This window comes from Ahaetulla prasina, chromosome 1 (genome assembly GCF_028640845.1).
Source record: "Ahaetulla prasina isolate Xishuangbanna chromosome 1, ASM2864084v1, whole genome shotgun sequence".
NCBI classification, from domain to species: Eukaryota; Metazoa; Chordata; class Lepidosauria; order Squamata; family Colubridae; genus Ahaetulla; species Ahaetulla prasina.
Genome location: NC_080539.1, coordinates 11,676,478 through 11,697,683, shown reverse-complemented (window position 1 = coordinate 11,697,683; position 21,206 = coordinate 11,676,478). Strand labels below are relative to the sequence as shown.

General features: G+C 43.0%; 1 protein-coding gene across 2 annotated transcripts in view; it reads left to right on the top strand.

Annotated features, from left to right (window-relative positions):
* HEATR6 (HEAT repeat containing 6) overlaps nt 1–20,525 on the top strand; it is a 50,865-nt gene extending 30,340 nt beyond the window's left edge. For both annotated transcript variants that reach the window (XM_058164196.1, XM_058164197.1), the window contains exons 12-20: nt 1,778–2,133; nt 4,242–4,364; nt 5,622–5,702; nt 7,041–7,175; nt 8,771–8,893; nt 11,680–11,804; nt 14,185–14,281; nt 16,333–16,537; nt 19,825–20,525. In XM_058164196.1, the coding sequence (XP_058020179.1) occupies nt 1,778–2,133; nt 4,242–4,364; nt 5,622–5,702; nt 7,041–7,175; nt 8,771–8,893; nt 11,680–11,804; nt 14,185–14,281; nt 16,333–16,537; nt 19,825–20,378 (1,799 nt within the window). In that variant the 3' untranslated portion in view covers nt 20,379–20,525. The remainder of the gene's footprint in view (nt 1–1,777; nt 2,134–4,241; nt 4,365–5,621; nt 5,703–7,040; nt 7,176–8,770; nt 8,894–11,679; nt 11,805–14,184; nt 14,282–16,332; nt 16,538–19,824) is intronic.
* Nucleotides 20,526–21,206: the final 681 nt, after the last annotated feature.

Here is a 21,206-nt window from a genome sequence, read left to right as displayed (position 1 = left end):
TTGGCGCTCAGCCTTTCTTATGGTCCAACCTTCACAACCATACATTGCAACTGGGAAAATCATAGCTTTGACTATACGCACCTTTGTTGGCAGGGTGATGTCTCTGCTTTTTAGTATGCTGTCTAGATTTGCCATAGCTTTCCTCCCCAGATTCAAATTTACAATCTACCTGAAAAAAGGGGCTTACAATCTTAATACAAAGTTCTGACAATTGTCCCCGTCCCCCATTCACATGACTGAACTTTGAGTGCTAGGTATGGTTGTTTGCAGCATGCTAGCTATGGTTGTTTGCAGCATGCCACAGCCATGCGAAATCAACTATGCCATTGTTTGTTTTATTAACTACCACGAAAAAATGAAAAATTGGGTGTCCAATTCCTTTTTCAACCGTAATGGGTAGACTTCATTATGTCATATGTCAAGGACTACCTGTAATTGAGCATACCTTCCTTTGTTGCATCCTACTTCAGCCAGAGGTTTCATAGGAATCCTGCTATGACAAAAATATGGAAGATGTAGGCCAGCTTTATCCCCGAAGTGGTAGTTCTGCATGAACCTGAAGCTAAAATTCCCTGAGGTGGAAGGACAGATTTAGCTTTGGAGATCTTACTAAATGTTGATTATGGAACCACTAGGGGGCGTGATGGTGCTGAGCAGTTAAAGACACTGAACTTATCAGCTGTAAAGTCCAGGTTCGATACCCGAGCGCTGCGCAACGGGGTGAGCGCCCGTCCTCATCTCAGCTCCGGGCCACCTAGAAGTTTGAAAGCATGCAAATGCAAGTAGATAAATAGGTACCACTTCCATGGGAAGGTAACATTCTTTTTTGTCTCTCGGCGTATAGTCATGCTGGCCATTTGATTATGGAAGCATTTTTTGATAGTGCTGGCTCCCTCAGCCAAGAAATGGAGATTAGCACCGCACTCTTGAGTCGGGAACAACCAGATAGGGGAAACCTTCATGGAACCACTGGACACAATACACAAAATTCGGTCCGAATACCTAATGCTGTTTAATTTGAAGCTTTTTTCCTTATGTCTTTCTGAACTGGGTCATTTTTCAGTCGTCCTTTCATAGTTCGCCTCTTCTGGAGTGCTTGCTGTTTCTTTTCCCAGCCCCATTCTAATTGCTGACATTGGGCACAGGGGTGGGCTTCAAAATTTTTAGCAAGGGGTTCTCTGCCTGGTTGCTGGGTGGGCGTGGCCATAGTAGGTGTGGCCTAGTCGACCTCCTGAACCACAGCGGGGCGGGGGTGGGGGTGGGGTGGCGTTTCAGCAAGGGGTTCTTTGCTCGGTTGCAGGGTGGACGTGGCCTAGTCGGCCTCCTACACCACAGCCGGGAGGGGGTCTTTTTGCCCACCCCAGGCTCCCGAGGCTTTCCTCGAGCTCCCGGGAGGATGAAAACGGCCTCCCCAGGCTCTGGAGGCCCTCTGGAGTCCAGAAACGGGGAACTTCCAGTAGGCCCTTTTTTCGCCCTCGCCGAGCCTCCCTGCACGCCCTTACTTGCCTCCAAAACAGGCTGTGTGGGGACTCCAGGGAGGAGAGGGGTGGATGGGGCCAGCCAGGAATGGGATTTAGGGGTTCTCCGAACTGCACAGAATCTTAGCTAGAGGCTCTTGCGGACCCCCGCGGACCCCCAGCAGCCCACCTCTGATTGGGCAGCATCTGTAGCCGTTGCTCCTTTTCTCTGGAATCCATAATTCCTTGGGTGCCATCTTTCTTTGACTTAGAATAGCTGCTTCATGTGTGCCATCTGTTTATTTTTTTATTATTCCTAGATGTTAATGTTCGAGTCTCAAGTCTGACTTTGCTGGGTTCCATTGTATCGACTCAAGCCCCTTTGCCCGAGGTGCGTCTCCTTTTGCAGCAGCCCGCCTCTTTGGGGATGAGCGACGGCACACCAACCCCACTGCTTCGTTCCGGTGCACCTGAATGGCGTCTAGAACCTATTCCGGTCTCAGAAGAACCATTGCCTGCGCCGGAGAAGGCGCCAACTGAGCCCTGTTGGCTCGTGCGTCTCTGCATCTCTCTTGCTGTGTTGCCCCGAGAAGATTGCTATTCGGATAGTGACACCAGCTGTCCGTCAACTGTTAGCATCTATGAACCCTCGCCAGTTCGCCTGGAGGCACTGCAGGTAGGTGGATAAGGAGAGACAGCTGGTTCATTGATGGTAGACTCTATACCAGGGGTGTCAAATTCAAGGCCCGGGGGCCGAATCTGGCTGGTAGGATGCTTAGATCTGGCTGGTGGGGCTGGCCTGGAAACGGCAAAGGACCGGCCCGCGGTGCCTCTGCCAGCAAAAATGGAGCTCTGTTTTCGCTGGCAGAAGGTTGCTGGAGCCTTTCACAGCCGAAAATGGAGCTCGGAAGGACTCTGGGCGGCCCTCCTGAGCTCCATTTCCACTGGTAGAGGGTTGCAGGAAGCCATCACAGCCGAAAACGCAGCTCGGGAGCCCGTTTCTGCTGGCAAAATGCTTGGCCACCATAGGTGCCCCGGACATACGTAATGTTGATATGGGCACGCCAACCCTAGCCACACCCACCCTGCACTCCCCCCAAGTCAAATCACTCCTGATGTGGCCCTCAATGGAATCGAGTTTGACTCCCCCTTCCTGATCTATACCCATCCAATTTGATTCCGCAAATTGGACACGTTGCGGATCCCGTCACCCAAAAGTGTCAATTGTTGGGAACTAGAAGATGGGCCTTCTCTGCTGTAGCCTCTGCCTTGTGGTATATTCTCCTGTGAGGGATTAGAATGGCTCCAATCTTCGGAATGTGTTAATGCCCCCATTTCTTGGTTTTACTGTTAGTTGATGAACTATCTCAGCTGCTGTACACCTTTATTTTTGGGTGCTTTTTAATCATGTTTGTGGTGGAATCTGATCCTGACTTATAAGAGGGAGCAACAATTCAGCCTTGACTTGTTGCTAAGCAGGAAGCAGCTGCAGGAGGGACTCCTCTCTTAATTTCTTTCAGCATTTCTCAGATAGTTTGAGTGGTGCGGTGGCCTAGAGGTGGAGCTCTCGCCCCACAATCAGAAGACTGTGAGTTCGATCCTAGGTAGAGTTAGATATTTCTCTCTTTGGGCACACTGAGAATATATCTGCTGGGGAAAAAAACCTCCGCATTGGCAACAGGAAAGGCATCTGGCCAGTACACACTCAGCTCTATTCAATTGCCCAGACTCCATCTCGCAAGGGATGATGGGGTCGTTAAAAGAGAATGATGATTTATCAGATAGTTGTGTAGTGTATGCTTTAGTCCAGGGTTCTCCAACCTTGGTCCCTTTAAGACTTGTGGACTTCAATTCCCAGAGTCCCTCAGCCAGCAAAGCTGACTGAGGAACTCTAGGAGTTGAAGTCCACAAGTCTTAAAGGGACCAAGGTTGGAGACCCCTGCTTTAGTCTGGCAGGAGTTTGTTTATGGGTGAACATAGAATCCAAAAATTGCTTTGAGCTTTTGTACGTGCTATTCTTGATTTCCCATGCCTGATAGTTTTATAGTTTTAGAATTGCAAGCCGGCCAAAGTCACTTGTCTAAGATGGGCAGCTATGGAAACTGATAGATTGGTTGATTGATTGATTGAATACATAGATATTTGTTTAAATAACTAAATAGAGATAGAGAAGAATAAATGGTAATACTGTAGTAGGCCCAGAGCCTGGGACACCTGCAGATTGTCTGTAACATTGCTCCCAAAGCTATTAAAGAGCTGCAGAAATCATTCCCAGCACATTTACAACTGAGAGTACTCCTTCTTAGCTTCACTGTCCTAACTTAATTTGGGATTTGTTAGATACTAGAACCTTGCTCTGAGGTACATCCTTAAATAGTGTCAGTTTGCAGATTAATTGATCTGGAAGTCCACAGGTAGTGACAGTACATCTGTTTACCTTTAATATGCTGGATAGTTTATTTCAATTTTTCAAATATCAGCTGACAGAAATTATACTGCGTATTTATTCAGTTGATATAGGTGCCCAGTTTGTATAAACAACTCTTGAGTGGCAAACACTATTTAAAAATATTAATATAAAATTCATATTAAAAATAAGAATATACGGCAAGAATAAAAGGGAAAAAAAATGGCAGCCATCTTTGATCACAGTTGCTATTGGCAATAATATTGAAATAGCCATTTAGATATGTCCGCTGTCATATGATAGGTTTTCTATTAAATATTAAAATTCCCATTACGTTTCTTCCCTTTCCTTCCCCTCCCGGCTTCGATTGATTACAGGTTTTAGCGCTGCTTGTGAAGGGCTATTTTATCTTCGCTCAAAGCTGTTTACTAGAACTTGGCGAAGTGGCTTGTAAATGCATGGAGGAAGGAGATCCATCACTTCAGCTGCATGGGGCAAAAGTAAGTACTACTATTCATTTAATGCAGATATGTTCATCCTGCAGCCCAGGGGCCACATGTGGCCCTGGACAGCTAATAATGTGGCCCCACAAGATCATAAAAATATTTTTAAAATGCAAGATATACATTGTACATGTATATGCAATAACTATACTATATTTATTATACATTATCTATTTATATACAGTGCATTAATTAAATTATATATTTTATATGCGGTCCAAGACAATTCCCCTTCACTCAGTGCGGCCCAAGCAAGCCAAAAGGTTGGACAACCATGATTTAAAGCTTTGGAGAAAATGCTTTTTTTTGTTTTATATGGGTTTATTTTAAGGAGAATGGTATTTAGCTTATAGAAATATTGATTCCTTGTTGATAAAAAAAAACCCAGGAAATCCCTAAAGAAACATAGCTTTACATGATTATTTTTTTTAAAAAAACAATCCACTTGTACCATTGTATTAAATAATGGCTTGATTCATATTTTGTGATTCAGAGACTCCATTTGGTGATTTAAATTACTAAACTATACTTAGATGCTGGAGTTAAATGTTATTCATACAAAAAAAGGTGAGAATATTTCAAAAAAAACAACAGGATTTCTTTTCGTTTGCTTTTCCTTGATTTATTCTAAAAAGAAGCAAAACCTGTCAGTAATGAGAGTCACGTTAAGCTATAGTTGCTACATAAACCACTCCTGAATAACTTAATCCAGATTAAACCATATTATGATTTATTGCAGTATTAGTTCTGGTCCAGTACAGGTAGTCCTCGAGTTACGACCATAATTTGTAATTTCTGTTGCTAAGTAAGGTGTCTGTTAAGTGAGTTTTGCCTGATTTTATGACCCTTTTTAACATTTTAACAGTTGTTAAGCAAATCACTGCAGTTGCTAAATGACTCATGCAGTTGTTAAGTGAACCTGGTTTATCCCATTGACTTTGCTTGTCGGAAGCCAGCTGGAGTGGTGGCAAATGGAGAATCACATGACCTCAGGATGCTGCAGCCGTTATAAATACAGGCCGGTTGCCAAACGCCCAAATTTTGATCATGTGACTGTGGGGCTGCTGCAACCATCATAAGTGTGAAGATTGGCTGTAATTCACTTTTTTTTTAATGCCTTTGTATCTCTGAATGGATGCTAGACGAATGTTGTAAGTTGAAGACTACCTGAATAACTGTCTCTATATGATATCTTGCTTTGCAAATCCATAATATTCCTTTCTAATATTCCTTTCTTTTTCTTCTTTCTGGCAGCTTCTGGATGAGCTTGGAGTGGGTATAATACAGCAGTACAAGCCAGACCTAGCTGCAGATCAGCGGATACCCATTGACTTGGTATGTCTTGTCCTATTATGGTATTATAGCAATAGTACTTAGACATATCCCTCTTTGTTGTTCTTTTACAGCCCCCTCCAAGCGGTTTAAAGAGACAGCCTATGGCCCCCAACAATCTGGGTCCTCATTTTGGGACCTCAGGAAGATGGAAGGCTGAGTCAACCTTGAGCCTGGCGAGATTTGAACTGCCAAATTGTAGGCAGTCAGCAGAAGTAGCCTGCAGTACTGGACTCTAACCACTGTGCCACCACGGCTCCTTATAAAATATAAAATAATTTTATTTTCTGTCCCCTGTTTTGTTTTTCTTTATTACTTATTTATTGTATGATACATTCTCATCACATTTCAAATAAAAAGCACAAGAAACAAAAATATAAAATATTTTACAAACGTAAAATATATAAGATATATTACAAACGTATATCTACAGTTATAATGTTTTGCTTCATTTATCGCAGCCAGGAAATTGGCTTTGGGTTTTTTTAAAAAAAATTTGAAACATTTTCTTCCCATCTCCAGTTGAAAAAGTTTTTTTTTTAAGGTAGCTCAATTAACAAACATTAGTAAAGAGGCCCCTATAAATCACAATGATAGAATAAAAATTCAACAGGAAAGGTAAATAAAGTAAACTTGACCTCCAGATCTTAATTTTCTTGTTAGAAAGGGCAGCTGGAATGAAAAATAATTCAAAGGAAGGAAGTCAAAAGATAATGATCAACTAAATTTGACACCTGATTGATTAATTTGAAATCAGTAGCAATCAAGTCTTGCCTTGAAAAACAACTGAAGCCATTTTCTGGAGGAAGAGACGATGGGCCAGTTCCTCTCTCTCAACCCAACTCCCTCACAGGGTTGTTGTGGGGAAAATAGGAGGAGAAGAGTTTATTCTGTACAGTATTTGTTTGCCTTGAGTTATTTCTAATAATAATAAAAATGGAATTAAAAAAACTAATCAATAAAATAAATAAATAAAATAAATGAATGAATGGGGGCAAGATGTGCTTGTTTACAAACATTAGCCTTTGTCTTATTTCATTCACATCACTATTAATAGTAAGAGCCGTGGTGGCACAGTAATTAGAATGCGATATTGCAGGCTAACTCTGCCTACAGCCAGGAGTTCAATCCTGACCGGCTTAAGGTTGACACAGCCTTTCATCCTTCCAAGGTTGAAATGAGGACCCAGATTGTTGGGGGCAGTATGCTGACACCGTAAGGCACTCAGAGAGTTTCAAGCGCTATTGGGTGGTATATAAAATCTTAGTGCTAGTGCTATTGCTATTCATAAAAAATATCTCTCTGAATGAAACTACCATGATTCTCTTTTCCACTGCATAGGTTGTGACATTCTGGACAAGGATGCTGAATGGACCTTTACCAGCTGCCCTCCAAAACGCCGAGCACCCAACTCTCCAGACCAGCACATGTGATGCCCTCTCCTCTATTTTGCCCGAAGCTTTTAGCCGTCTCCCTGTAAGTGCATGGCTAGGGCCTATGTTTGTACTAGTTTTGCAAATGCAAGATTTGAAAGCCATAAATAAACGTTGTTTGGTTTTGCTGGCGGAGTTGCTTGCTGAGACTGAAGCTGGCAAAATGGCATGGAGTCACTACATGTTGTGAACTATTGCATCTGTTGTGAACTATATTGCTTCTGGCGCCCCCTCCTGTAAGTGTAGGAGAAGGGCAGGCAGAGGTGGGGGGTGGAGTTAAGCAGATCATACGCTTTGAATCATTACATTCCCACAAATGATCTAAGTCCATCCCTTTTGAATTCTGTTGACCATTATCTCATACAGGTAGTCCTCTACTTAACAACCATTCATTTAGTGGCCTTTGAAATTACAATGGCACTTGAAAAAGGGTTATGACCATTTTTCACACTTATGACCATTGCAGCATCCCCATGATCACGTGATCAAAAACCTCATGCATGTGTCACTTGACTCATATTTACGACGGTTGTAGTGTCCAGAGTCATGTGATCCCCTTTTACGACTTTCTGACAAGCAAAATCAATGGGGGAAACCAGATTCACTTAAGAACCGGGTTACTAACTTACCAACTGCAGTGATTCACTTAACAAATGTGGAAAGGTCATAAAACGGGACAAAACTCGCTTAACAAACGTTTCACTTGGGTAATAGAAATTTTGGGCTCAACTGTAAGTCGAGGACTACCTGTATTGAACCTTATTGACTAGATTCTTGTGTATAGCTTGAGCAATAAATCATCTTAACTGCCAATTGTGGTCCTAGTTCTTTGCACCTGAGACTTAAGTCATTCTAAAAAGGGGATACTGTGCCGGTACTTTGTCTTCCTTTGGCACTGCCTCAGTTTCTATATTGAGCATTTTAATTTACTCCTGTGATGAAACACATTAGCAGATTGAGTTTACTAACAGATGCAGTGGTGTAGTGGTTAGAATGCAGTACTGCAGGCTACTTCTGCTGACTGTCGGCTGCCTGCAATTTGGCAGTTCAAATCTCACCAGGCTTAAGGTTGACTCAGCCTTCCATCCTTTTGAGGTGGGTAAAATGAGGACCCAGATTGTTGGGGGCAATATGCTGACTCTGTAAACCACTTAGAGAGGGCTGTGAAGCACTGTGAAGCGGTATATAAGTCTAAGGGCTATTGCTTTTGCAGTCTAACTCGGCCCACTGCTAGGAGTTTGATCCTGACCGGCTCAAGGTTGACTCAGCTTTCCATCCTTCCAAGGTCGGTAAATGAGGACCCAGATTGTTGGGGGCCATGCGCTGACTCTGTATATAGCTTAGAGAGGGCTGTAAAAGCACAGTGAAGCAGTATACAAGTGCTATTGCCATTGCAGTCTAACTCTGCCCACTGCTAGGAGTTTGATCCTGACCGGCTCAAGGTTGACTCAGCTTTCCATCCTTCTGCGGTGGATAAAATGAGGACCCAGATTGTTGGGGGAAATATGCTGACTCTGTAAACTGCTTAGAGAGGGCTGTAAAGCACTGTAAAGTTGGTATATAAGTCTAAGGGCTATTGCTACATGCTATTAAGTTTTGCAGTGTTCAAGGACTGACTTCTTTCTGTTGTTGCCGCAGGATAACAAGCAGATCCTTTGCATCACAGTCCTTCTTGGACTCGGCCACAGTGAGAATCCTCTGGTGAAAGCCGCAGCTTCACGGGCGCTTGGGGTGTATGTTGTCTTCCCGTGCCTTCAGCAGGTAAAGCACCTGAGCTGCTTTGGTTTTTCCTTTATCCTGCTTGAGAAATGAAACTTCCTCAGCCAAACACCTAAACAGCGCCGTACCCAGAAAAAGAGGAATCTTGTTTTGTAACACTGGGAAACGTTTTCACTGTTTTACAGAGATTCTCAGTCATCCAGGTCATGTTTGTCCCAAAGGTGCTTTTTTCCCAAGAGGCAACTGGACTTTCTTGGTTTTTCTTTGAAGACGTTTCGCTTCTCATCCAAGAAGCTCCTTCAGCTCTCTTTTCACTGTTTTGTAAAAAAGCAGTTGACAAGATCTGTTCTCAATCCCGCAGATTGTTGTGTCTGCGCCCCCCGAGCCGGGCCTGCTGCCAGAAAATGACTTGGACCGTGAGGGGGAAGGGCCGTCAGGACTTACCTCGGGAGCACTGGCTTCCCTGGCTCAGCTCCAGGAGCCAGAAACAGGCCAGGTGGAAGAGATAGTGAGGCCTCCGTCCCCTGACTCTCCCCCCCCCAGGCCATGCCTTCAGACCCAGTTGACAGCAATCAGGCTTGGTTGAACCCTAGGTTTCGTAGGCAGGAGAGGAGGGAACAACAGAAGCAGGGGTGGGGCAGGCCTAGGAAGTGCTGAGTCATGGATCCACACCCCACAGGATAAAAAAGGCAGCGAGAGTTGCTGTGTCTCTTTGTAACAGGCAAATCCACTGATTGACTAAGAGCTGAAGTTTGTTTCTGGGTGACTCACCAGTGTCGTGGAAGATAATGAAGGCTCTTGGCAGACGCTGGCTATTCTGCTGCCAGAGCTAATAGTGCCGACTAATTAAGTCATCATTCAGACGGAGGCGAGGGAGAACAGAACACAGATATTATTCCTGTGTACAGGTTGTCCTTGACTTACAACAGCTCGTTTAGTGACTGTTCAAAGTGACAACGGCAATGAAGACAGGGACTTATGACTGTTTTTCACTGTTACGACCTTTCCGGCATCCCCATGATCATGTGATCAAAATTCAGAGGCTTGGCAACAGGTTCATACTTATGACCGTTGCTTTGTTGCAAGGTCATGTAATCCCCTTTTGTGACCTTCTGACCACCAAAGTCAATGGGGAAGCCAGATGCACTTAATAACCGTGTTAGTAACTTGGCAAGTGCAGTGATTCACTTAACAACTTTGGCAAGGAATGTCATATAAATGGGACAAAATTCATTTAAGAAATGTCTCACTTAACAATAGAAATTTGGGGCTCAATTGTGGTCATTAGTCAAGGACTACCTGCACAGAATTTTTGCCGCAGCATTTATTATTGCGATAATTAAATAATAATTATAACTTTAGAGCCACCTGACTTCCACTGTCTGTTCCTTAAAAATTAGAAAGAAACATAAAGAACACTCATTTTTGTCTGGAAAAGATAACCATCATCTATCTATATAAAAAAGGCTGTATGTATGTATGTATGTTCCAGCATAACTCTGGAACGCTTTGAGCAATTTCAACCAAACCTGGTACACAGATGACTTACTATCTGGAAACAAATACTGTGGGAGTAAGACACCCCTGGGATGTGTGTGTCTGTGTGTGTGTGTTCCAGCATAACTGTGGAACGCCTGGGCCATTATGGAAAGTGAGTGCAGCATTCTAGAGCGGCAATTGTTTGTGATGTCATGAGAGGGGGAAGGGAGGGCTGGGCCATTAAGGAGAGTGAGTGCGGTACCCTAGAGGGGCAATTGGTTATGATGTCAGTTCCTCTGGAAAGGCAGCCGTGACGTTCTCCCTCCAGTGGAGCAATGGGGAAGCACCTGATGGATTCGGGGCAAAGTGCCAGGATCGTAGACAGGGCGCGAAAGGGGAGTGCATGGGAGGAGGAAGGGAGAGGGCAGGGATGATGGGCATAGGAGTAAGGGGAAGAAAGGCCCCTCTCAATGGCTCCCTGTCAGAGAAAGGCTTAGACGTCTATAAATACCTGGGCAACGCCGGGTTACTAGCTATATATAATAAAAACAAATAGCATGGTAAGGATTCAGTATTTACCTTAGAGAAAGGTCTGGGAGAACCGGCTAGGTCTTCAGAGCCTGTTGGAATATTATTAGGGTGGGAACCTTATGATGTGTCCTGTCCCAAAACAGGGGGAAAAATCCAGGCATTTAAATCTCTATTTGTGTGTGAAGTTTCTTGCCTCAGCAGATGGCAGCATCTAGCCAATCTTGGTTGGTCTCAAGTAATTGACAAACACCAGGGAACCTCAGGACAGTAGGCCAGATAAGGGAGTCGAAACATCTAGGAGAAAGCAGTGACAAACCACTTTTGAATAAACTACAGAAATGCATTTCCACAACCACCTTGACTTTTACACTGTACAGTAATGGCCAAAACTGTGGAAATTTAGTACACATTAAACATTAGTAAAACAATGAACATCTTGGGTAAGACAATGCTGCTTCCTTAGAAGAGAAAGCACATTCTTAAAGTTTGATGGTGTCGCGGAAGAAATTATACAGATACCTGTGTTTTCCTGAAAATAAGACTGGGTCTTATATTAATTTTTGCTCCAAAAGATGCATTAGGGCTTCTTTTCCAGTTAGGTCTTATTTTTGGGGAAATACATTACTAAAAATGTCCATCTGGCTGACGGTCTTAACTCAGGCTTATTTTGTGGATAGGGCTTATATTACGAGCATCCTGAAGAATCATGCTAGGGTTTATTTTCCAGTTGGGGCTTATTTTCAGGGAAACACAATATGTAGAAGACTATGTAGGGGGAAAAAAATAACAATATATTAATGACCCATATCTGATCTTAGGATGTGATGTTTATCGCTGACACAGCCAACACAATTCTGAATTCGCTCGGTGATAATTCTCCAAATGTCCGTGCCAAAGCAGCTTGGTCTTTGGGAAATCTGACAGACACTCTAATCATCAACAAGTAGGTTTAGGATTATTTCTCCTTTCCTTTCCTTTCCTTTCTTTAATGTTGAGTACAAGTTCCCGGAACACGAATTCAAAACATAAAAAGCAACCCTACATTACAGTTAGTCCTCATTTACCAATTGCTTTCTTCAGCCACCGTTCAAAGTTATGACAGTGCTAAGAAAAGTAGTTTTGCGACCAATCATCACATTTATGACTGTGGCACTCGCTCAGTCACCTGATCGCTTCACAATTGGTGTGCGTTGTCACTTGCAACAAGCGGAATTAATACACGATATGGGAGGCAGAAGTGAATCCCAGTCATACGATTTTGCACTTACCAACTGAGTCGCCGGTCCAAAGTTGTGGTCAGCGAGCAAGGACTAGCTTTGCAATTCATAACAATCCCACAGCTTCAAAAATTCAACTTAAATTCAACTTCAAAAATTCAGCTTCAAAAATTCAACTTCAACACTGTCAAACTATTTACTGAATCTGCACTACTATTAATCGTCTCATAGTTCCCATCACCCATCTCTTTCCACTTATGACTGTATGACTATAACTTGTTGCTGGCAATCCTTATGATTTATATTGATATATTGACCATCAATTGTGTTGTAAATGTTGTACCTTGATGAACGTATCTTTTCTTTTATGTACACTGAGAGCATATGCACCAAGACAAATTCCTTGTGTGTCCAATCACACTTGGCCAATAAAATTCTATTCTGTTCTGTTCTGTTCTGTTCTGTTCTGTTCTGTTCTATTCTAAATAAGTTTCAAAGGGCTGGGAAGATTTTTTTTTAATCTGACAGTATTTGGTGCATTTTAATCCATATTAAGATAAATGAACCCTCTGAGGCCATTAGGCAGAAAGTTAGTACACCACACCATCATGAAAAAGGTTCTATCTTGAGAAGGCAGTTCTTGTTTTATTTTTATTGAAGGAAGTTACAGCAATGTTTCTCAAACTTGGCAACTTTAAGAGAGGTGGACTCCAACTCTCAGAATGCCGGCTGGGGACTTCTGGGAGTTGTAGTCCACACCTCTTAAAGTTATCAAGTTCGAAAACCACCAAGTTAGTGGACGGTTGCCTCAATTGTGTGCTCTTTAGATTAGAGATCCCCAACCCCCGACTTGCAGACTATCACTGGTCCGTAGCCCAGCATGGACCACGCGAGTGAAGTCCCATCTGTGCATGACATCCAGGCAGTGTATGAAACCATGCCCTCCCAGTCCACGGAGAAACCACCTTCCATGGGACTGGCCCCTGGCACCCAAAAGGTTTGGGGCTGCTGGTCTAGGTCCTAGGCCTGTGATTTGAGGTTTTGTGTTTATCCAAATTGTTAAGAGGTACCTGAATTTTGGAGCTGCAGCTTCATTTTTCAGCTATTTACTAACATATTTCATTTGGCCATAATCCAAATGACTCCTGGTGGCTTACATAATTCGGCATTATTGAAAGAATAGAATAGAGTAGAGTAGAGTAGAATAGAATAGAATAGAATAGAATAGAATAGAATAGAATAGAATAGAATAGAATAGAATAGAATAGAATCTTTATTGAAAATGGAATGGAATAAGAATTAGAAATAATAGAACAGAACAGAAGAGTAGAATAGAATAGAATAGAATAGAATAGAATCTTTATTGAGAATGGAATAAGAATTAGAAATAAGACTAGAATAGAATAGAATAGAATAGAATAGAATAGAATAGAATAGAATAGAATAGAATAGAATAGAATAGAATAGAATTCTTTATTGGCCAAGTGTGATTGGACACACAAGGAATTTGTCTTCGTTGCATACGCTCCCCGTGTACATAAAAAGACAAGATACATTCGTCAAGATCATAAGGTACAACTCATAGGATACAATAAGCAATCAAATCATACTAGGAAATAGTCAATATAAATCGTAAGGATACAAGCAACAAAGTTACAGTCATGCAATCATAAGTGGGAGGAGATGGGTGGTAGGAACGATGAGAAGACTAATAGTAAAAACATACAGAAGTATCCTGAAGGAAGGGAATGAACTCTTGAAAGGCCGTTTTCAAATGAATACTGTATCTTTCAACTATATGCTAAAAGGGATAGAGGAAAGGGAATAAAAAGTCAAAGTCCCTGTATCAGATTTAGAGATTACACATCTCAGTCATAATGCCACATTTTTCTAATGTCTTCTCAGATATGAACATGTTATTTTTTAAAAAAAAACCTTAGTCTCTCCGAACCAAGCCCTCTTTGAAAACAATGAAAGATACAAAAAGGAATAAATTGGAGGGGCTGCTTCAAGATGGACTCCTGTGGATATTGAATTGGTTTGGAATTTTTGATCCAGCTGGAGCGGTTTCTAATTTCTTTTGTTTTTTTGTTTGGTGGGCAACAGGGAGCTAATGGGACGAAGCTTCCAGGATGAATTCTCAGACTTGTTACTCCTGAAAATGTTACGAGCAGCAACTGAGGCATCGAAAGACAAGGACAAGGCAAGTATCTCAAAATGTGCGCATGTGTGCTTGTAAATAGGCAGCAATGGAGGCACAGCTGAAAGGCACAGTTTGGCAGGCAAGTGTCAGGCCTGGAAGCCATCTTCCCTGACACAAAGTTCGTCAACTTACGTATAAGTGGGAAAGTGTCAAGAAAAACACCAAGTGATTGAGTAAGAACAGAAAGTGTGTGGGAGATGGACTAACCTGTGAAGGGCAGAAAAGTCGGAGTTACTTATTTAAATGGGGAAGATTTTCATTTGAAAATGGACCTACTGTCTTCAGAGCCAGCTTGGTATAGTGCCGAGGAACTCTGTGAGTTGAAGTCCACAAGTCTTAAAAAGAGCCAGGTTTGCAGACCCTGGTGTAGTGGGTAAGATGCTGACTTAGAAATCAGGAGATTGTGAGTTCTAGTCCTGCCTTAAAAAGCAGAGACATCACCCTGCCAACATAAGTGCGCATAGTCAAGGCTCTGGTTTTCCCAGTTGCAATGTATGGCTGTGAATGTTGGACCGTAAGAAAGGCTGAGCGCCAAAGAATTGAGACCTTTTGAACTCTGGTGCTGGAGAAGACTCCTGCGAGTCCCTTGGACTGCAAGGTGATCCAACCGGTCAGTCCTAGAGGAGATCAACCCTGACTGCTCTTTAGAAGGCCAGATCCTGAAGTTAAAAATGAAATACTTTGGGCACCTAATGAGAAGGAAGGACTTCCTGGGGAGGCGGTTTTCACCCTCCTGGAGGCTCGAGGAAAGTCTCCAGAGCCTGGGTAGGGCAAAAACAACCCCCCCCGCCCTCCCCCCCCCCTGCTGTAGTGCAAGAGGCCAACTAGGCCATGCCCACCATGGCCACACCCATCCAGCAACTAGGCAGAGAACCCCTTGCTAAAATTTTTGAAGCCCACCCCTGGTCAAGTATCACCCTACTGGCTCAGAGGCTCAAAAGAGCTGGAGGTACAGAGCAAGATGGATTCATGACATCGTTCAGTACTTTGAAGGCAGGGGCAGATCTAGTTTCTACAGTACAAGCAACGGACTTTTTTTTTTTTTTCTTCATAAAAAAGTTTTATTTTTACAATCATATCAAACAGCTCATCCAATGTAGTTATATACAATTAGTCGGGCTTGCCCAGTCACCACCCCCCTTTTTAAGACTCTTCCCTCTTCTACCTTCTTTTACTTTCCAGACCTTCCTCTCCTTCTCTTAGCTACATCCTCTCCTCCCTCCACCCTACACCTTCCATCTCCCTCTTCTACCCCTCTTCCTTCCTCTTCTCCTCTTTCCTACCTCCTACTCTCTCCTCTTTTCTCCCTCCCCACCGTTCTAAAATGGTAACGGGGCAGACCCGACCCTACATTAATTATATTTATACATCTTCAATAATCCCTGTACATTAACCATCACTCCATCCTCTACCCTCAACCCCCAAATACCCTCCCCTTACTCCCCACCCCCACCCGACTTCCCAGAACAAAATGCAGGGTATCAAAACTAACAATCATAATCCAAAATAATTCCTAAATTATAATCTCTAGTCACTCCACACATAATCACACTCTCAATTCCCCTCTCCTTCAGAAATATATCTAATACAAAATATTTCCTAAATTTACTCATATGCTATTCGATATTTTTTTATCTGATACTTATTTTGAATATAATCAATCCACATTTTCCATTCTAAAATATATTTTTCTTGTGTATAGTCTTTCAAGTAAGCAGAAATTTTTGCCATTTCTGCCAGATTTGATACTTTGAGTGTCCATTCTTCAATTGTAGGTAATTCTTCTTTCTTCCAATATTGAGCAATCAAAAGTCTTGCGGCTGTTATTAAGTTCAAAATCAATTTAGTCTCTATAGCTGTACAATCCATAATTATTCCTAGTAGAAAGAACTGTGGAGTAAACTTAATCTTCTTTTTCAAAATATTCTGCATGATCCACCATACTTTAATCCAAAATGCTTTAACTTTTTTACAAGTCCACCATATATGGTAATAAGTGGCATCTTCACAATCGCATCTCCGCAACGGACTTTTCTTATCTCTTCTTTCAGGTCAAGAGCAATGCTGTCCGAGCCCTGGGAAACCTCCTTCATTTTCTCCAACCGTCTCACATCGCCAGTCCCAGATTCAGCCAACCCATTGAGGAAGCCATCCAGGCTCTGACTTCGATGGTGCAGAGTGATGCCACAATGAAAGTGCGTTGGAACGCCTGCTACGCCCTCGGAAATGTCTTTAAAAACCCTGCCTTGCCATTGGGTAAATAAAAGCGACATTTTAGGTGGGAGGGGAGGGGAGCGAAGGGGGGAGGGGAGGAGAGGAGAGGAGATATACTTTTGTCGAGATGTGGAGACTCTAGAAAGAGTGCAGAGAAGAGCAACAAAGAGGTTTAGGGGACTGGAGGCTAAAACATAGGAAGAACGGTTGCAGGAACTGGGTAAGTTTAATTTAATGAAAAAAAGCAGTCTTCCAGTATCTCAGGGGCTGCCACAAAGAAGAGGGACTCAAGCTATTCTCCAAAGCACCTGAAGGCAGGACAAGAAGCAATGGGTGGAAACTCATCAAGGAGAGAAGTAACCTAGAATTAAGGAGAAATTTCCTGACAGAACAATTAATAAGTGGAACAACTTGTCTCCAAGAAGTTGTGAATGCTCCAACACTGGAAGTTTTTAAGAAGAGATTAGATAACCATTTGTCTGAGGTGGTGTAGGGTTTCCTGCCTAGGCAGGGAGTTGGACTAGAAGACCTCCAAGGTCCCTTCCAACTCTGTTATTCTATTTTATTCTATACTTTATTTGGCCAAGTGTAATTAGACACACAAGGAATTTGTCTCCGGTGCAGAAGTGTATATGCAAAGCCACAGAATAATGATAATCCTCAGAATAACATAGGTAGTCCTTGACTTATGACAGTTCATTTAGTGACCCTTCGAACTTACAACAGCACTGAGAAATGTGACTTATGACCATTTTTCACACTTACGACCATTGCAGCATCCCCAGGGTCACGTGATCAAAATTCAGATGAATTGGCAACTGGCTCACATTTATGACAGTTGCAGTGTCCCCGGGTCACATGATCCCCTTTTGCGACCTTCTGACAAGCAAAGTCAATGGAGAAGTCAGATTCACTGAACAATCATGATTCACTTAACAACTGCAGTGATTTACTTAACAACCGTACCAGGAAAAATCGTAAAATGGGACAAATCTCACTCAACAACTATCTTGCTTAACAACAGAAATGTTGGGCTCAATTGTGGTCCTAAGATATACCTCTGCAGGTAGTCCTCGACTTACAACAGTTCATTTAGTGACCAATGTTACAATGGCACTGAAAAGAGTGCCTTATGACCATTTTTCACACTGACGGCTGTTGTAACATCCCCATGACCACGTGATTTACATTTGGATGCTTGACAACTGACTCACTTTTATGACAGTGGCAGAGTCCCAGAGTCATGTGATCCCCTTTTGCGACCTTCTGACAAATGAACTCGATGGGGAGGCCAGAATCACTTAACAGTTCACTTAACTTAAGTTCCTAATTTAAGAACTGCAGTGATTCACTTAGCAAATGTGGTGAGAAAAGTCATGAAATGGGGCAAAACTCACTTAAAAAAATTCTCACTTAACAACATATGTTTTTGGCTCAATTGTGATCATAAGTTGAGGACTACCTGTATTACCAATAGGAGCGGGGATAAGAAAGATAATAAGGATCAATAATAATACTACACTGATACTACGTGGATAAATACAGAAATGTCCCCCAGTCCTTTATTAGCGCTAACTTCCCCTCCCATCTTGTTGTGTCAACTGACCATAATTTCTGGTTGTGTAAAAGCTGTGAGACACAAGATTATGAAGAGAGGCAGCTGGACCAGACTGAGAAGGACATCTTGTCTGGCTTTCCAAAGATGCTGCTCAAATTCCTGGAAAGATTTAACTGTAGTAGCTACAACTCAACTTACGACCATAATTGAGCCCGGAATAACAGTTGTAAGTCAAGGAACCCACATGACCAGAATTAAATTTCCATCTTTTTTTCACCACTGTTTGTTAAATAACTGGTGGTGGCCCTTAAACAACTGATGTGATCGTTAAGCAAACCCGTTCATTTGAATGGCCGTTTTTTTGCTGGAAACTAACTAATAAAAGGTGGCTCATGTGGCTAAAACGCTGAGCTTGTCGATCGAAAGGTTGGCAGTTCAGCAGTTCGAATCCCTAGTGCTGCCATGTAACGGGGTGAGCTCCCGTTAGTTGTCCCAGCTTCTGCCAACCTAGCAGTTCGAAAGCACGTAAAAAATGCAAGTAGAAAAAATAGGGACCACCTTTGGTGGTGTTCCGTGCGCCTTTGGCATTTAGTCATGCTGGCCACATGACCATGGAGATGTCTTCGGACAGCGCTGGCTCTTCGGCTTTGAAACGGAGATGAGCACCACCCCCTAGAGTCGGGAACGACTAGCACATATGTGTGAGGAGAACCTTTACCTTTAACAAAATGATCACGAATCTTGTTGGAGGAGTCATTTTAAAAGAAAGGAGCAATTTTAAAAGAAAGGAGCAGTTGTTGGCTTCCTGATAAGCCTGGTACCGTATTTTTCAGAGTATAAGATGCTCCGGACTATAAGACGCACCTACCTTTTTTGGGGAGGAAAACAAGATATACACTAGTGCAGGGGTCTCCAACTTTGGTCCCTTTAAGACTTGTGGACTTCAACTCCCAGAGTTCCTCAGCCAGCTTTGCTGACTGAGGGACTCTGGGAGTTGAAGTCCACAAGTCTTAAAGGGACCAAGGTTGGAGACCCCTGCACTAGTGCATGGATATGGGAAATAATATGAAATTTTACCAGTTTGGAACTGTTTTAAGTTTTTTTCTTTGCATAGATTGGTATTGTAATCAGAATCAGTAAGTTATTCAGCACGCAATCTATTAAGATGTAAAGCTTTTTTCCCCTCTCTTTATTTTCCTTCCGGTCACATTTTAGTTAAGTTAGTGAAATGCTTTTTAAATTCCAGCTAATTGTTGATTCTAGACAGAAATTTTACAACCAAAGGACACAAAGAAGAAAATAAGACCCATAAAACACTCACAATAACTCTGCCTCTGCCTCCCAGTACAGCAAACAGCCTGCTTTAGTTTCGTTTTCAGCATAGCGTGATTAGCACAAGAAGAAAAAAAATCTGCCTCCCAGCAATTTGCCTGCTTGCAGGAGGCCCGCGCAGCAATAGGCCATGGCAATCCCTGCAGCCTGAAACAGCTGAGGGTCAGGAGGCCAATCCAACCGACAATCAACTACTTGTGCTAATCAGGCTGCGCTGAAGGTGAAACCGGCTGTTTGCAGTTTGCTGCTTGCTGCAAGGAGGTAAATTGCTAGGAGGCAGAGGCCAAAGGGTGGGGACTGGTGTGTGTGTGGGCGGGGCTACATTCGGTGTATAAGACACCCCCAAATTTTCACCCTCTTTTAGGGGGGGAAAGTGCGTCTTATATTCCGAAAAATACAGTAATTTATATATTTCGTTTACCTATTTTGAATTCTTTAGGAGAAGCCCCTTGGACCGGCAAAGCCTATGACGCCCTCACGTCAGCGGTCAAGTCCTGCAAGAATTTTAAAGTCCGCATCAAATCAGCCGCCGCGCTCTCCGTGCCTTCCGAGAGGAGGCATTATGGGACTCCCGAGCAGTTCTCCCAGATTTGGGACGCGCTGGTGACCGCTTTGCAGCGGAGCGAGAACGTCGAAGACTTCTTGGAGTTCAAATATAGCGCTAGCCTCCGAATGCAACTCTGCCACGCTCTGCTTCACCTGCTGAGCTTGGCCGAGGAGACAGACCTACCGGACATCAGAAAGACCCTGATCGAGCAGGGAGAAATAATTCGGGTCAATATGCTGCAGTATTTGAAATCAGGAGCGGAAGGCGAGGAAGCTGGAATAGGAGAGACCATTCCAGAAAGGGACAAAACCCTGGAAAAGGCCATTGAGCACGTGAGAAGGGTGGAGGAGGCCTTTGAAGGCTGCCCAGTGAAAAGGGGCACATTGGCTTACTTAGAAGACCTCTTGAAAACCCACAACTGTTCCAAAGAATTCACCAAAGCTTAAGCTGGCAAGATATCGAAGAAGCCAAGCCAAGCCTGTGCTTATTACGAACACCCCAAAAAGAAGATTAGAGAGGAAGACAACGAAGGGATCCCCACTTGTACCGCTCAGCCACTTTTTTGCAAAAGAATTAAAAAATCCTTTTCGGTGGCTTCTTTCTCCTTTCGTTTTTTAATCACAGGGACAGACTTTGCAGAGCCTTTTAAAAAATATTTTAAACATTTGCCTTTACCAACTGCCTCATTTCCGAATAATTCACCCAAATAACATGAGCAGCAAACTGCAGAAATTGGGGAAGGGGGGGTGGGTGGCTCAGGGGCTAAGATGCTGAGCTTGTCGATCGAAAAGTCGGCAGTTCAGCGGTTTGAATCCCTAGTGCCGCGTAACAGGGTGAGCTCCCGTTACTTGTCCCAGCTTCTGCCAACCTAGCAGTTCGAAAGCACATAAAAAATGCAAGTAGAAAAATAGGGACCACCTTTGGTGGGAAGGGAACAGCGTTCCGTGCGCCTTTGGCGTTGAGTCATGCCGGCCACATGACCACGGAGACGTCTTCGGACAGCGCTGGCTCTTCAGCTTTAAAACAGAGATGAGCACCGCCCCCTAGAGTCGGGAACGACTAGCACATATGTGCGAAAGGAACCTTTACCTTTACTTTGCTACCTTATGAATATAAAATTTAAAAAGAAAAAACAATCAAGGAGCCCTATATTAACATTCTCTAAAAAATATCACTTTTATTCCAATGAAGAATAACAAATTATTCGGTTCTAAACATGTTTCCTTTTGCCTTCCTTATTTCTCTTTTATTTCTCTTTTTTTACCCTTATTTCT